The sequence below is a fragment of the Heterodontus francisci genome, chromosome 24, assembly GCF_036365525.1.
Source record: "Heterodontus francisci isolate sHetFra1 chromosome 24, sHetFra1.hap1, whole genome shotgun sequence".
Taxonomy (NCBI): Eukaryota; Metazoa; Chordata; class Chondrichthyes; order Heterodontiformes; family Heterodontidae; genus Heterodontus; species Heterodontus francisci.
In genome coordinates, this window is record NC_090394.1 from 41,239,763 (window position 1) to 41,257,211 (window position 17,449).

The 17,449-nt window shown below is 42.0% G+C and overlaps 1 protein-coding gene across 3 annotated transcripts in view; it reads right to left on the reverse strand.

The window, feature by feature from the left end:
• Positions 1–306: 306 nt before the first annotated feature.
• The window catches only part of ern2 (endoplasmic reticulum to nucleus signaling 2), an 88,633-nt gene continuing 71,490 nt past the window's right edge, over positions 307–17,449 (reverse strand). The window contains exons 14-22 of one of the 3 annotated variants that reach the window (XM_068056036.1): positions 16,547–16,637; positions 14,322–14,511; positions 12,858–12,957; positions 11,722–11,921; positions 10,394–10,541; positions 6,354–6,481; positions 4,562–4,685; positions 4,391–4,458; positions 307–3,240 (exon numbers count right to left, since the gene is read on the reverse strand). In XM_068056036.1, coding sequence (XP_067912137.1) covers positions 3,049–3,240; positions 4,391–4,458; positions 4,562–4,685; positions 6,354–6,481; positions 10,394–10,541; positions 11,722–11,921; positions 12,858–12,957; positions 14,322–14,511; positions 16,547–16,637 — 1,241 coding nt within the window. In that variant the 3' untranslated portion in view covers positions 307–3,048. Of the gene's footprint in view, positions 3,241–4,390; positions 4,483–4,561; positions 4,686–6,353; positions 6,482–10,393; positions 10,542–11,721; positions 11,922–12,857; positions 12,958–14,321; positions 14,512–16,546; positions 16,638–17,449 lie in introns of those variants that run through there. The other 2 variants (XM_068056037.1, XM_068056038.1) reach the window with 2 other exon arrangements.

Sequence of the window (17,449 nt, forward strand, 5' to 3'; positions counted from 1 at the left end):
TTTCAGAGCAATTTAGTGCTCTTCACACCTTGGTCCCATTGCTACATCTGTGGAGACTGCCTCTTTTTTTTTTCTTTGTGTGTATAAGTGGCTGTTAAAGGGTCTTTACAAAATTTGTTCTCGATGAATGAGTCAGGCATCTGCATGTGCTAGGGATAGTCTGTTTACAGGAGTGGTGAATGATTTTAAAGTGGTGCAAACTCTTCACCCTGACCATAGTGTTAACCTGGTGCCTGTGAAGCCTTTTATCTATTAAAGTGTGTGGAGCAGTGTTTTCTAAATTAGAACAAAGTCCAGTATGCTAGGTGTTTTGGAATTTTATTTTACCCTCTACTTTCCAATACAAAAGGTTTTTCTGCTGCTACTTACAGTGCAAACTCTATATACAATCAATTCAAGAAATACAGGACCAGCAAAAGGAAGGTATGCTTCAATAAAACTGACTCGATAAACTTTTTTTATTTTAAAAAAAAAATCCATAAATAATTTATTTCCCTGCCCTGTCAAAAATAGGTTCCATATCATTGGCAGTCTTAAACATTGGCACCAGTAGGCAGCTTATCAGAAAATTAGAGGCTTTCCCCACAATTCACTGACATGACTTTCCTCCCTCAATTTAATTGCAGCAGTGATTTTTTTTTTTTTCTGATAAGCCCCTTTCTTTCCCTACCCCCAAAAATGTGTGTGAAGCTCTGTTGGGGGGTGGGAGGCTGAGGAAAGCCTGGCTCTACCTTTTGCTTCATACTCTGTCCTGGGCTTTTGGTCTGTTAGCAACCCAGTACATGTTCGCCAGTTCCTGCCACTTACTTAATGGTGCTTGCCTTTTCAAAGGATTAATTGGATTGAAATTAGCTGTATTTTACTTGCTTTAACACTGGTTCAGCAAGACCCATGTTACTGAAGTACAAAGCTTATAAAGAAAGTAACAAACAAACCCCTAACATTTATCACATTTATATTACAGTAACATAGCACTGAAGGGGTAGCTCACTTGAGAGTGAGGTTACTGCTGTTAACATTCCCTTGTCCCTCCAAAATCCCACCACCCCAGGAACCACTTTCTCTTGACTTAAAGAATATCCACATCTTGCCACCACCACTAAAGCCATTCATTTGCTCCTGAGTGTCAGACCAGGCTGTGGCGCTCATTGTCTTCATTCTTTTGGGAGTTGTAAGCAGATGAATAAGAAGTGGTTATATGCAGTAGGCAAGGTTGAGCGATAGACAGCCTTAGTCGAGATGCAAATATTTAGAGGAGTCCCTAACAAATACAGTGGAAAATACAGCTGTTTTAACATTGTCCTTTTAGGGATGCTTGCACTACCAGTTCCCAATGCACAGCCAGCTGGTGAAATTCACTGTAAAGCAGCCAAATTCAACAGGAACTATAGTGCCAATGGGTCAAAAAATAGAAATGTGTTAGGAGCTGCAAGTGCAAAGCCATGGAATTGATGGTATGAATGTCAAGAACTGTGAATGGAACTGACGGCAAATGTATCAAGTGCCCCTCTAAAGTCGGTGTAAATAGCTTATAATTGCAAAACAGTCAGAAAGTTCACTTTAATGAAAGAGTGCATATAGGTCTTGAAAACAGTCATACCCCAGACTAAAGATAGTGCACTTCAGAAAGTTTCCAGTGTTTTATAAACTCTTATAAAGCTCTTATTGTAGCTATTCCTCCAAAGCAACCCATTTTTCATCCACTCCTAACTCTTTGGCAGTTTGATTTTCAATTGCACTATTTAATAGTAATTTTTGTATTTTTTTTTTTTAACTATTTCCATTAGCAGAGAAATAGATCAATAACCAAGGGGCATAAATTTAAAGTAATTGGTGGAAGGATTGAAAGGGAGTTGAGAATTTTTTCACCCAGAGGATGGTGGGGGTCTGGAATTCACTGCCTGAAAGGGTGGTGGAAGGCAGAAGCCCTAATCACGTTTTAAAATACTTGGAAATGCACTTCAGGTGCCATAACCTACAGGGCTTCAGGGGAGGAGTGGGAAATGATGGCAACGATCCTAGACATCAGAGGATGGAAATGCATTTACTGATGTGTAAAATTACTTTGGTTGTTCAGATATAATTTAAATTCTTTTTTAAAAAATAGGTTACATTAGTTAATCTATATGAAAATAGTCTGTGTAGAAAAGAGCTCTCTGAGCCACTGGTATAAGATGCTATCCTGTAAACGTTCTTGGCCAGTATCACAACTATCAGATTCTTCACAAATCAATAGAATCATCTGTTCCAACACTCTGCGAAGAACTGATGGTTGTTGGGATCTGTACCATTTTTCTCCCCTTTTGAGATACTGACAGCGTAAAATTATTACTAAGTAACATTGCTCCCCTGATCATGATTCTTTGTTACTAAAGAAACCATTCCTCCAGTTTGAAACTATAAATATATAATGAAACAACCTGTTGTTCTGGCATCTTCACCTGCTGCCCTCTAGTCTTAGCCTCTGCACCCGTCAGTGGCTGTCTGTATGGCACAAACTTGATGATTAGTCAATTCAGTTCATTTATAAACGGAGGAGCATCCTTTCATTTTTCACCTGCCCAGTTTCTCCCAACTATGCCTCCAGAACATAGTTGGCCTTCCTTAACCTGGAGACAGAAAGTTTCCTTCCTGCAGTAGTGGGTTCATTGTTAGAAGGTGCAGTAGTATTATGGATCACTTCACCTCCCTGATGGACAGTCCATTTGACTGGTAATATACCACCCCTGGGCAGAGCTGTCTCCCAATGTGATCAATTTCACAATTTCTATGGGATTCCTGTCCAATCTTCTGTTGGCAAAACAGTTCATACTGTTGTTGTGGGATGGGAGGTTCCAAACACAAGAGAGAACACAGAGGTTATGTGAGACAGGTTTCTTCTGTTCTCTGTGGATGTAGTCTTGTTCTACCTGACATGAAACTCCCCAGCTTGAAGAACACTTCCCTCAGTTCCACGGAAGGATACCACAAACATACCCGTGCTGCTTGGGGCATTTCTTCCAACTTCTCTGGCTCTGGTATAGCTGAAGTGCAGGTGAGTACGGTGGTTCATTTTCTCCCATCTCCAGCTCCCTGGTGATAGTACGGGTGAAAGAGCCTCTCATGGCTGCATATCCGCATTGCATTGTACGTGTGCAACAGCAAGTTTGGGAATCGAAATGTGAAGTACTGTACAAACTGGTCAGGTACCTCTCCCAACGTCTCTTGTACCTCTAGTGGCAGTTCATGGTAGTGATGTTTCTGTGGAGATCCATTTTACATCAGATTTGTGAAAACAATCTTTAAAACTATTAAAAATATAATCAGATGTTCTTGAGCTCATTGAGGTGAGCGATGACCACAATGGGAAATGGAACACTTTCCATTTCAAGCACCCACCAGCATCAGGGCTCCTATGTAAAGTACACCATAGCATATGCAGAGCAAAGCTCCCTCCATTCTGCCCCAATCTGCTTAAATTCTGAAGATTCACTCCCTACTGCACCAGTGTGACATTTTTCCATTTCCCACACCAGCCATCCTTACGGCTGAATGGCATTGACAATCAGTGCTTTATTATGGGCTGTCTTGCGCTGTTGGCCCATTACCACAAGGGACTGAACCGATACCATCCAAACATGTTTCAGACAAGACCCTCATTAAGTCTGAGGGTAAACAACAGTATCAGGTGAAACTGAATGAATCTTTATTGATGTACAGTTAATCTGCAGCAAGCCATGTTTCAAAATACATAACTTTCTATTTGTGATTTTTTATTTAGAGATACAGCACTGAAACAGGCCCTTCGGCCCACCGACTCTGTGCTGACCAAGAACCACCCATTTATACTAACACTACAGTAATCCAACATTCCCTACCACTAGGGGCAATTTACAATGGCCAATTTATCTATCACCTGCAAGTCTTTGGCTGTGGGAGGAAACCGGAGCACCCGGCGAAAACCCACACGGTCACAGGGAGAACTTGCAAACTCCACACAGGCAGTACCCAGAATTGAACCCGGGTCCCTGGAGCTGTGAGGCTGCGGTGCTAACCACTGCGCCGCCCTATTGATATTGAAGCTATATATCCCTACAAACTCTCCGACCCAATGTACTAGCTCACGTCTGCTTCTGACAGATTATTCTTGCTGTGCATCCATCCACATTTCAAGGTAAAGCTTTCAGCCACTGCAGCCCCACTCCGTGATTCCCTTCTGTCTCATCACATCTCTCCCATCCCCAAAAGCCTCCTTAAACTACCCCTGTAAATGTGGCTTTGGTCACCTCCCCTAACTCTTCTCCTCACTCGTTTGATGTCAAAAGCCCCCTAATATGTTTTGCTACATTATGGACCCTATAAGAATGTTAAGTCTATGTTGTGGCTAACAGGCATGGAGCCTATTCCTCACCTTATTTCTCATGGCTCGGAGAAGGTCACGCACAGAATTTCCTTTGTAGGTCCGAAACTTTCTCAAGTCTTGGGAAGAGAAAAAAAATCACACTATAAACTGGGATTTGCTACATTTATAACTGCATTTCCAGTGTTAAACAGCATCAATCACCATGCTGGGGTATCTCACCTGTTTGCAGAGGGACAGAGATGTGCATCCTCCAATTTGTTCTCACCACCATTCTTCCACTGCATTCCAATGTACCAACTATTGGCCCTTCTAATGGTTCCTTTTCTATCCGGTCACTCACATCCTAATACAACACAAAGCAATCTTTGAATGTGGCGTTTCAGTACAGTAACTTTCCAGTATTATGTTTCCACATCTTGCAGCATATTTCAGGCTATGCCTATTAGGAATTCGAGTAGTCACAGGCTCAAAATTTGAAACCATAAAATCACTCAGTCCAATTGGACAGCACATAATCAGACTTCAACAGACTGACTGTACCAACCTGTGTAATGGGTAAAGGCACAGGCCACAGAGTAGCTGAGTTATACAGACCAAAATGCCCCAAATTCAATCCCTGGTTCATGTCAAGTTAGCATTAACCACTACACTAACAGATTAATAGTCCACAGATTCCTGTAAAAACCCATCTGGTTCACCAAGGTCCTTTAGGGAAAGAAATCTGCTGTCCTTACAGGTCTGGTCTATATGTAACTCCAGACCCACAGTAATACAGTTGACTTTTAACTGCCCTAGTAAGCCACTCAGTTGTACTCAAGAGGACAGCTCACCAGCACTTCTCAAGGGCAATTAGAGATGGGCAACTAAATGCTGGCCTTGCCAGCAATACCCACATTCAATGAACGAATAAAAAAAACTAGTTGCTTCAGATCGTTCTTTGCATTTGATGAAATTAACTCATACAATTTAAATAGAAAATGCAATCGATGTCCACCTCAGTTACAAGGGTAAAATCTAGATCTACTCCGGCAGACTGTAGCTTTGGGGCATTAAATGTTACAAAATTAACCCAACACTGCAATGAGACTGGAATCATAATTAACAATTCTCAGCCCATCTACTTTAGAATACCTGGGCTGATAACTCATTACTAAGAATTCTACATGAGTTATGCTGTTTTGGATCCTGTATTCATGCAATTTAAATTGCACCCACTTAAGTGAGAAAACAAACAGAAAATGCATAGCAGGTCAGTTAGCATCTGAAAGAGATGAGTTAATGTGTTGGATGGGGTGTGACCTTCCATCAGAACGTTATCCCTTCTGCCCTCCTTCAGGTACTGGCTAATCTGCTGTGTATGTCTGGCACTTTTCCTGTTATTTATTTCAGATTTCAACATTCACTTTTTTTTCATTTTAGCTGCAATTAAGAGAGAATTATACTCCACTATCTAGGATGACATTACATAAGAATACAGCTCTAAGAACCATCACTAACCTTTAATTTTTCAATCAGTAAATTGAATTCAGTAGGACACAGGTATAAATGACTGGGAACAGTCCATTGTGGACAATGCTACTCATTTCTGACATTGGTAAGTTCTGATCCATTAGGGATTTCTAAGCAAATAGTCTCTGGCCATTGGTTTAATTGTCAGGAACACAGTAATTGACAGGCATTATAAGTGCCACCCACTTCCTCTGTAAGATTTAGTTACTGTATGGCAGGTTTTCCAAACATGTGTTTTGCGAGCTGAGCCCTCTGGGTGCAGGTAGCATGAAATCAGGGGCATACTTCCCTAGATTTCCCATCCATTAAAAGTAAAGAACGGAAAATCATGACGGACAGCTCTGGGATTTCTTGAACAGCGGTCCTTGTGGGCAAGGCTCAGTGTCGAAGGAACATTTGGAAAATCAGTCCTTCCAAGACAGTTCATAGATGTTCTTCCCATTCTCCACCTACTTCATGTGGCCTCACTGACCTGGTTGATTTTCCCCTGGCAGGAAGTTACCTGAAAGAATTGAAGCTGCTTTTCTTTAGTCCAAAAGAAGGGATGTTTCAGGACACACTGAGCGGAGGGACGCTGCTGTGGGTCCTCACTGATCATTTGTTCAATCAGGTGTCTGCCTACAACATTCTCTAAAAAAACAAAGTGATATTGTGTAACTTTTTAAATTTTCAAATCATATCAGCTATTGGGCTGAGGGCACCACAGCCAAGTCCAATTCTCTTTTTACGTGTTTACATTCCATCAAGGGCCACTGAGCAGCAATGAAGAGGAGGGGATTTCCACCCCCCCCCACCACATCCACCAGTCCATGCTGAGGGCAGCTACATCAGGGCAATCACTTCCTCAATGAAGATCAAGCAACTGAGGTCAGCACAGGTAAGAGGTTTGAGTCTGGAAAGCTGCTGGCTCAGTATCACAGCGGTTGACAAACATATTCAGCAAGTCAATGGGTAGCTCAAAAGTACCTGTATGATCTGAGTTAGTGAGGCACATAAAGTCACTGAAAGCTAACATGGAGGTGCAAGCAATTCAGAAGGCAAATGGTATGTTGGCCTTTATTGTAATAGGATTTGAGTACAAGAGTAAAGAAGCCTTGCTGCAATTATATAGAGCCTTGGTGAGACCACACCTGGAGTATTATGTACAGTTTTGGTTTCCTTACCTAAGGAAGGATATACTTGCCATAGAGGGAGTGCAATGAAGGTTCACCAGACTGATTCCCGGGATAGTGAAATTGTCCTATGAGAAGAGATTGAGGATACTGGGCTTGTATCCTCCAGTGTTTAGAAGAATGAGAGGTGATCTCATTGAAGCATACAAAATTTTTACAGGGGTTGATGCAGGAAGGATATTTCCCCTGGCTGGAGGGTCTAAAATGAGGGGACACAGTCTCAGATTAAGAGGTAGACCATTTAGCATTGAGATGAGGAGGAATTTCTTCATTCAGAGGGTGGTGAATCTTTGGAATTCTCTACCCCAGAGGGCTGTGGAGGGTCAGTCATTGAGAACATTCAAGACGGAGATTGATAGATTTCTAGATATTAAAGATATCAAGGCTCTGGGGATAGTGCAGGAAAATGGCATTGAGGTAGAAGATCAGCCATGATCTTTTTAAAAAATTCTTTCACGGGATTTGGGTGTCACTGGCTAGGCCAGCATTTATTGCCAGCATCTAGTTGAATGGCAGAGCAGACACAGGGGGCCAAATGGCCTACTCCTGCTCCTATTTCCTATGTTCTTATGTATATATTGTACTGAAAGAGACTGATTTGTATTGCACATTATGTAATGTCAAATTTGAACTGTTATGTACTGCATTTTTACAAATTTTATGAATAAAGTATATTTCTGAAAAAAAAAGTTTTGCGATCTGAACAAGAAGTCAGAGTCGAGGGAAAGTGATAGAAGGAACAATGTTAAATAAAGGCCATTACCAGCAACACTTGTTATAGGGGAATTGAGCCAATTTATACGGCCTTGTTTTGTGAAGCTCTGCAAATGGCAGAACAGGATGTGAAATCCCGCTCACTGAACTGTATTTAGAGTTAAAGAATTCTGTGCGAATGTTACCATCTTTTAGCTTATTATACTGCTTTATCTGTGTTTTCATTAGTGTATTCATTGCTGCTGACATTTCTGACTGGTAAAGAGAGAATATGAGAATAGAATGGCAGTTAACAATAAAAAATAACACAAAAATCTTCTACTGGGTAGTAAGTGGTGGGGTGGGGCCTATTCAGGACAAAGAAAGTGATATATGCTTGGAGACAAAAGGCAAGACGAGAATATTTAATGAGTATTTTGTATCAGTGTTTACTTAGGAAGAGGATGCTGACAAAATACTGGTAGAAGTGGAGACGGTAGAGATTAGATTAGATTAGATTAGAGATACGGCACTGAAACAGGCCCTTCGGCCCACCGAGTCTGTGCCGACCATCAACCACCCATTTATACTAATACTACACTAATCCCATATTCCTACCAAACATCCCCACCTGTCCTTATATTTCCCTACCACCTACCTATACTAGTGACAATTTATAATGGCCAATTTACCTACCAACCTGCAAGTCTTTGGCATGTGGGAGGAAACCGGAGCACCCGGAGAAAACCCACGCAGACACAGGGAGAACTTGCAAACTCCACACAGGCAGTACCCAGAATCGAACCCGGGTCCCTGGAGCTGTGAGGCTGCAGTGCTAACCACTGCGCCACTGTGCCGCCCCAAAGGTAATGGATGGGGTGAAAATTGATAGGCAGGAGGTACTGGAAAGGCTAGCTATGCTTAGAGTGGATAGGTTACCTGATCCGGATGGCTTGCATCCCAGGTTGTGAAGGGAATTGGGGGCAGATTGTGTTTGAATAATGTAATTGAATTTTTTGATGAAGTAACAGAGAAGATTGATGAAGGGATGCAGCGGATGATAAAGTATCACATAAAAGGCTGATTACCAAAATTAAGGCTTATAGAATAGGAGGGTCAGTGTCCAATTAGATTAGAAATTGGCTTAAGAACAGAAAAAAGTGAGTTGTGATAAATAGTTGTTTTTCAGACTGGAGAATGGTAGACAGTGGTGTTCCCCATGGGTCAGTGTCAGGACCACTGCTTTTTTTGCTATAAATAAATGACTTGGATCTTGGAATACAGAGTAGAATTTCAAAATTTGCCAATGATACTAAACTTGGAGGAGTGTCAAACAGTGCGGATGATACTGACTGCAACAAGACATGGATAAATTAGCAGAATAAGCAGAAAAGTAGTAGACGGAATTCAATACAGACAAGTGTGAGGTGATGCATTTTGGCAGACGGGATAGGAAGAGGCAATATATACTTAATGGCACAATTCTGAAGAGTGTTCAAGGACAGGGAAACCTAGGGTGTTCATGTGCATAGATCTTTGAAGGTGGCAGGATATAGTGAGAGAGTAGTTTGCAAAGCATATGGGATCTTGGCTTCATAAATAGAGGTACTGAGTACAAAAGCAGGGAAGATATGCTGAACCTTTATAAAGCTCTGGTTAGGTCACAATTAGAGTACTGCATCCAGTTCTGGGTCACCACACTTTAGGAAGGGTGTGAATGTACTTGAGAGGGTACAGAGGAGATTTACCAGAATGGTTCCAGGGATGGAGGAATTTAGATACAAGGTTAGGTTGGAGAAGCTGTTCTCCTTGCAGCAAAAGTGGGTGAGAGGAGATCTGATAGAGGTGTACAAAATTATGACAGGTTTAGATAAGGTAGACAAAAAATGCTGTTCCCATTAGCTGATGGTACAAGGACTAGAGGACACAGATTTAAGGTTTTGCGCAAGAGATGATACAAGGGAATAAGAAGAACTTTTTTACGTATCTAGTGGTAACAACCTAGAACCCGCTGCCCACAAGGGTGGTGGAAGCGGAGACGATCAATGATTTTCAAAAGAAAATGAGATAGGCACTTGAAGGAAATACACTTGCATGGCTACGGGAATAGAACTGGGGAATGGGACTGACTGGATTGCTCTACAGTGTGCTGGCATGGACCTGAATGGCCACCTTCTGTGCCATAATGAATATATGTTAGAGAGCACTCTTCTTTGGCATCTCCGTTTCACAACAGAGACTGTCGCAGAACTGTGATGAATTCTGGACAACTTGCACCACAGGGATATTCATGTGCGTATGAAAGTCACTGCTACATTAAACATTTACTCCAGCAGATCCTTTCAAGGGACATGATCATTTCCGCCCTTCCCTCATAGCCCTGCAAAAGGCTGACAAATATTTCAAATCTATTTGAACAAGACTGAAACAATATTTTAGTGATCACATCTGAACTGCTGGCCAGACTTTCCAGATCTCCCATTAGGCTAGCTGTTGGTGCAAGGTCATAGCTATGCCTTGGGAGACTCTGCTAATTATTTAAAATAACAGGCTCAGAAAATTGAGCTCAGTTTATTTCTAGCTATGCAATAGCAGCCAGCCATTCCCAGCGCTGAAGATGCCGGGGAGCTGCAAAATCCACACTATAATCATAAGCAAAAAATAAATTAATTCTTACCATGTACCTCTTGCTCGAAATGCTCTAAAGTGTACTTCCCGAATGAGATGTTGCTTTGCCGCCTCAACGCATCACCAAATGGATGTTTTCCCTCAGAAACCACGTAGTAGAAGACACAGCCTGCTGAGAAAATGTCAATTGCATACGTCTGTTGGGAAAATACAAGTACTATTATTGAAGTGGTTCTGACAGACACACACACGCACAGTACGCAAATGACTCCATTTAGTTACATTTTGGTTCCTTTTATTAGAAAAAACAGCATTCCACCCTGTAACCATTTTAAAAGCTCTTCATGTCAAGCATCATTTACTGCTTCAATGGGTTAGTAACTCACTCTGGATTTCAGTCCCGCTCATCGGTCCTGAATCCTAATGTCAGCCCTGCTCACCTGTCCTGCTCATCTGTCCTAAATCCTGTGTCAGCCCTGCACACCTGTCCCGAATCCCAATGTCAGCCCTGCTCGCCTGTCCCGAATCCCAATGTCAGCCCTGCCCGCTTGTCCCGAATCCCAATGTCAGCCCTGCCCGCCTGTCCCGAATCCCAATGTCAGCCCTGTTCACCTGTCCTGAATCCCAATGTCAGCCCTGCTGACCGGTCCTGAATCCCAATGTCAGCCCCGCTGACCGGTCCCGAATCCCAATGTCAGCTTTGCTGACCAGTCCCGAATCCCAATGTCAGCCCCACTCACCTGTCCTGAATCCCAATGTCAGCCCTGCTGACTGGTCCCGAATCCCAATGTCAGCCCCGCTCACCTGTCCTGAATCCTGATGTCAGCCCTGCTCACTGGTCCCGAATCCCAATGTCAGCCCCGCTCACCTGTCCTGAATCCTAATGTCAGCCCCACTTGCCTATCCTGAATCCTGATGTCAGTCCTCTCACTTATCCTGACTCTCAGTAGCAGTTCACAAACTCAATTGAAAGAATGTGCAGTTCTTAATATGGAAAGGCTGCCCATATATGGAGATTAAGTTATAAATATGTTTCAGACATATGAATGAAATTCTTACACTTCAATGAACTTACAACTGAAAAGTCAGCCACATAAATTAGAAAATGCTGGAGATACAAAGCAGGTTTGCCAGCCTCTGAGAGAAAAGACAAATTAACCTTTTGGAAAAAGCCATTTGTCAGCACTATTGTGACAGGTTCTGATTGAGGAGGATCACCATCAAAATGTTAACTTGTCTTTTGTCTATCAGTTATTCACTGACCAGGTGACTATTTCCAGAGTTTCTTTGTAGCTGTGTAATTTTGATTTTCTGAGGTTGTTTATCCAATGTGTTTAGTTTTGACATTAAACGGAATATGTTTGTGCCAGCACTTACAGGCTTGTCTTTAGGCTCCTCTCGTAAGACCTCAGGCGCGATCCAGCCTTCTGTTCCAGGTATACCAGAGCGCAGGCTGAAACTGTGATGCCCAGCGGACAGTTTCTTACACAGGCCAAAGTCTGAGATCACTGCCCTCACGTTCCCATGAGAGTTTGGCAGGGAAATGAGGATGTTGCGTGGTTTTAAATCCCGATGGACTAGAACCATAATTACAGAAATAAAAAGGAGAGAATCAGATTTGTTCAACAACAGCAACTTGCACCTTTAACATAGTAACCTGTCCAAAGTATGTCACTGCCAACCAGATATGGAATGTCATGGTGGAAAGGTTAGTAGAAGTGACTAATGATATGGTCAAAGAAGATGGTTTTGAGAAGGGAGATAGTAATGCAGAAGCATTTAGCGAGAGTGAATGGCAGCCATACCTTTAAGGTAATCACAAGGAATTGAAGGGGAGGTTAGAAAAAATTCTTTAAACAAAGGATGGTTAGAATGTGGAATGCTCTGCCACAAAATATTGTTGAATAATTGCATGGTATTTACAGCACAGAAACAGGCCATTCGTTGCAACAGGTCCATGCCGGTGAGTAGAGTTAATCAATTTCCTTTGAAAGGGATTTAGATAGTTGCTTAAAAAGGACAAAGATCGAAATTTATGGGTAGCAAACAAGAGATCAGAATTAGACTGGTGTAATATTAAAAGGTAAGGGGAGCAAGCAGGAAATTGTGATTAGACTGGGTGGGACATTAAAAGATATAGGGAGCAATTAGGAGAGTGGGAACAGACAGGGTGGAATATTGAAGTGTATGGGATTGTTGAAGAGAGCAGGATTAGACTGGGTGGAATATTAAAGTATATGGGAGTGTGCAAGAGAGCAGGATTAGACTGGGTGGAATATTAAAGTATATGGGAGTATGCAAGAGAGCAGGATTAGTCTGGGTGGAATATGAAAGCCAACGGGGAGAGCTGAATACTGTGATTAGACTGGGTGGAATATTAAAGGGTATGGGGAGGAAAGGGGAGAGTGGGATTAGACTAGGTGGCTCATAAGCAGGAACCCCAATGTCAACTTGATGGGTCAAATGAACTGTACTATTTTTAGATTCAACACTGAATGTGAGAAGGGTCTTACCAATATTAAGAGAATGCAGGTGAGCCAGGCCAGACATGGTCTGAAAGAGCGCAGTTACTGGATCCAGATCAGTGCGATCAAATTTGGAACCTTCCACGTACTGTAAACAAATTGAAGAAAAATATAAAAGCAAAATACTGCGGATGCCGGAAATCTGAAAAAAAACAAACTGCTAGAAATACTCAGCAGGTCAGGCAGCATCTGGAGAGAGAAAAACAGTTAACATATCAGGTCTACGACCTTTTGTCAGAATTGGAAAACATTTTCCAGTTCTGATGAAAGGTCACAGAGCCAAAACGTTAACTCTGTTTCTCTCTCTACAGATTCTGCCAGACCTGAATATTTCTAGCATTTTCTGTTTTTATTATTGAAGTAAAATATGTTTCCATCTAACCCAGCAAAATAGGGCGCAAAAGAATCACACTTATCAGGAATAATTATTCATCAGGGTAAGATAGTTATGTGGAACAGAACACCAGGGTCTATTGGTTCCCAGTGTTAGAACCAAAACTCCAAGTTCAAGAGCAGCACAGGTTAGAGTCAGAATAAAGTTCTTACCACAATGTATTATCAATCGCTCCCAGAGCAGGCATAGCACAGGTTAGATACAAAGCGAAGCTCCCTCTACACTGTCCCATCAAATACTTCCAGGGCAGGTAAGCATGGGTTAGAGAGAGTAAAGCTGTATGTGTATGTGTATATATATATCTTATATGTGTGCAACTCTACTTACACAGCTTCTCACCTTATCCTTTAGTCTATGCTTTCATCAGAAACATTTCCAGCTGCCTGTTGAATCCATTATACCATCTAGAGTCATAGAGAGATACAGCACTGAAACAGGCCCTTCGGCCCACTGAGTCTGTGCCGACCAACAACCACCCATTTATACTAATCCTACATTAATCCCATATTCCCTACCACATCCCCACCAGTCTCCTACCACCCACCTACCTACACTAGGGGCAATTTACAATGGCCAATTTACCTATCAAGTCTTTGGCTGTGGGAGGAAACCGGAGCACCCGGCGGAAACCCACGCGGTCACAGGGAGAACTTGCAAATTCCGCACAGGCAGTACCCAGAACTGAACCCGGGTTGCTGCAGCTGTGGGGCTACAGTGCTAACCACTGCGCCACTGTGCCGCCCCCAAACTTACTACTACTTCAATGTTCCTCACTGCTCATATATTTCCTCACTCCATTGCCCTTTGCATGAAAAAAAACCTGGATTCCCTTTTAACCTCTAATTTCCTGATTCTGAAGGTGCTTCCTCTGGTATTTCAACCAAAGTGAACAACTTGCCCAGATCAACACTGGCAGCCTCTTCAAAATCTTGGCAACGTCAACTGGGTCAATTAAGAATCTCCAAGGAAACCAAAACTTCAAATAAGTGGGGTTGTGCCCTTTGCTAGAGAGTAAGGAGAAACACTTAAGTCATTAAACAGAAAAGCCTCTGGCTCACCTCCTGCAGTGTAGCAGTGCACAACTCGATTGCGATATAGTAGAACTGTTTGTCCCTTTCTGTACAGAAATAGCGAATGACGTTGGGGTGCTCATCAGATTCGCGAAGCAGCCGAACTTCACGGTCGGCAAAATTGAAACATTCAGGGAGGATCCTTTTTACAGCAACATTGCGATTATCAAAACTGCCCCTGGGTTATGAACAGAAAATCAGTTACCACAACAACAACAACAAAAATTGTATTTATATAGCACCTTCAATGTAGTAAAGCATCACAAGGCATTATCAAACAAAATTTGACAGGAGCATTATCAAACAAAATTTGACACCGAACCACAAAGAAATATTAGTGCAGTTGATCAAAAGCTTGGTCAAAGAGGTAGGTTTTAAGAAGCATCTTAAAGGAGAAAAGCAAGGTAGATAGGCGGAGATATGTAGGGAGGAAATTCCAGAGCTTAGGGCCTCAGCAGCTGATGGTATGGCCATCAATGGTGGACAATTAAAATTGGGGTGCTCTACTCAGGGGCCAGAATTGGAGGAGTGCAGATATCTTGTAGAGTTGTAGGGCTGGAGGAGATTACAGAGAAAAGGACGGATGGGGCCATGGAGGAATTTGAAAACAAGGATGAAAATTTTAAAATCAAGTTATTATTTGACCGGGAACCAATGCAGGTCAGCAAGCACAGGGGCGATAGGCAAATAGGACTTGGTGCAAGTTAGGATACAGACAACAGAGCTTTGGATGACCCCAAGTTTACGGAGGGTAGAACAAATGCTTATTGTAAACTTGAGAGGTTAAATAAAACTTGTAAATGAGAAATTTAAAAATAGAAAATGTTGTGGAATAACAGCAACTCTGAGAGAAACAACAGGTAAATGTTTCAAGCTGAGACCCTGCATTACATCTCTGACAAAGGATTTACACCTGATACATTAACGTCAGGAAGCACTTCTTCATACAAAGGGTAGTGTAAATCTGGAACTCTTTCCCCTAAAAAGCTGCTGAGGCTGGGGATTCAATTGAAAATGTCTAAACTAGATTGATATAGTTCATTGATATAGTATATTGCTCAGTCCGTAAGCAGGACCCCGATCTTCCGGTTGCTTGCCATTTCAACACTCCCCCCTGCTCTCATGCTCACATCTCTGTCCTGGGATTGCTGCAGTGTTCCAGTGAACATCAACGCAAGCTCGAGGAACAGCATCTCATTTACCGATTAGGCACACTACAGCCTGCGGACTGAACATTGAGTTCAATAATTTCAGAGCATGACGGGCCCCCCATTTTACTTTTGTTTTTAGTTATTTTTTTTCTTTTTACTTAAAAACATTTTTTTTGTGTTGATTTGATTTTATTTTATCTTACTTTGTTCAGTTTGCTTACCCACTGTTTTTTTTTCTTGTTTGTACTTGCGTCTGTTCAATTTTCAGTCCATTAACGCCCTGTCTGTACTAATTCTTTGTCTTTCAACACACCATTAACATATTGTTTGCCTTTGCTCCACGACCTTATGGTCAGCTATTCTGTGACTTTGTCCTATTTACACCTTCGCCTTTGTTATCTCTTGCCCCACCCCCGCTTTACTTGCTTATAACCTTTTACATTTCTAATATTTGCCAATTTTGAAGAAGGGTCACTGACCTGAAACGTTAACTTTGCTTCTCTCTCCACAAATGCTACCAGACCTGCTGAGAAATTCCAGCATTTCTTGTTTTTATTTCAGATTCCCAGCATCTGCAGTATTTTGCTTTTATTTATTATTATTATTGATATAGTTTTGTTTGGCAAGGGTTCTGGGGGTTATGGAACTAAGGTAGTTAGATGGAGTTAAGAAATAGACCAATCATGATCTAATCGAATGGTAAAACTAGCTCGAGGGGCTGAATGGCCTTCTCCTGTCCTATGTTCCCTCTCAAGCCTCCACTAATGTCACTTTGTGGAGATTCCTTTGAGGAAGCGCAGGTGAATGACTTGGGGGTGATTCTCTTCCACTCTGTGTGGGGGAGAATTCGGCCTCCACTTAGCATCTGAAGCTCAATGCTCAGATCATGAACTCATACCCCAGTACACAAATTCCTGATTGTGAAGTTCACTGCAACTAGGGGCTCCATCTTTGATACTGGTATCCAGGCTACTTTCCCAATAGCAGCTGTGTTGTTTTCTGATCCATTCTATTATTGTTGTAAGCAAGATGACCTATCACCCTAGGTTTCCCTTGCCTTACCGGAATACAAATGTTCCCTCGGCTCCATGACCGAGCACGTCTTTTGGGTTGAAGGAAATCTTTCCAATTGTAACCAAGTTGGTTCCAGTATCTAGAGCAAAGGGAAGACAGAACTCCATTAATCTCCCGAACATCAGTGGGACCATTTGTTCGTTGAAGTTCATTGTTACAAATATTTTGGGGGAAGGTACAAAAAGAAGGAGCACGTTCTTAGCTCATCAGAGAGATCTCAGCTGCTCGTTAAAACACTGAGCTCGAGAATAGATCACTGGAACAGTTTGCTATAAAGGGGAATAGTAACAGTTTTAGATAAAAGCTAAAGAATAAGTCATTCTTTTTTTAAATATTTAATTGGAAAGTGTGTAGAGAGGGGAAATTTAGAAGTATATTTTAGGAAAGATGACAGAAAGCAGGAGATAAAGCTCTTCTGTTTCAGATTTCACATTAAACCCCTGGTACATGGAGTAAATACTCTGAAGGCTTCACAGTTCACTCACTATGTTCATACCTGTTAGGGCTCTTTACGTCAGACCTATATTCCTGATCTGAACAAGCACTGAACATCCTCAGCTGAAACAAAGAAGGAACTAAGAGGAGGTGCATCAAGATATAAATCTGCTGCGTCAAAATTCGTCCACAGGACAAACACAAACTGCCAAACCTGACAGGAGTGGATGGGTCGCCTGTTATACATCGCACCTGATTTCAGGCGAGGTATATAACAGGCCTCCCATCCACTACTGCCAGTTTTCAGCCCACTGATGTTGAAAAAGATCTCCGATAGTGTCTATCAATGGGGAGACAGCAAGGTGGACAAAATAACAAAGAGAGAGAGAGAAATTAAATCAGAGAATCAGGCTAGAACACTCTCATCAACTTCCAATGTCCAGGATGGTGTATAGT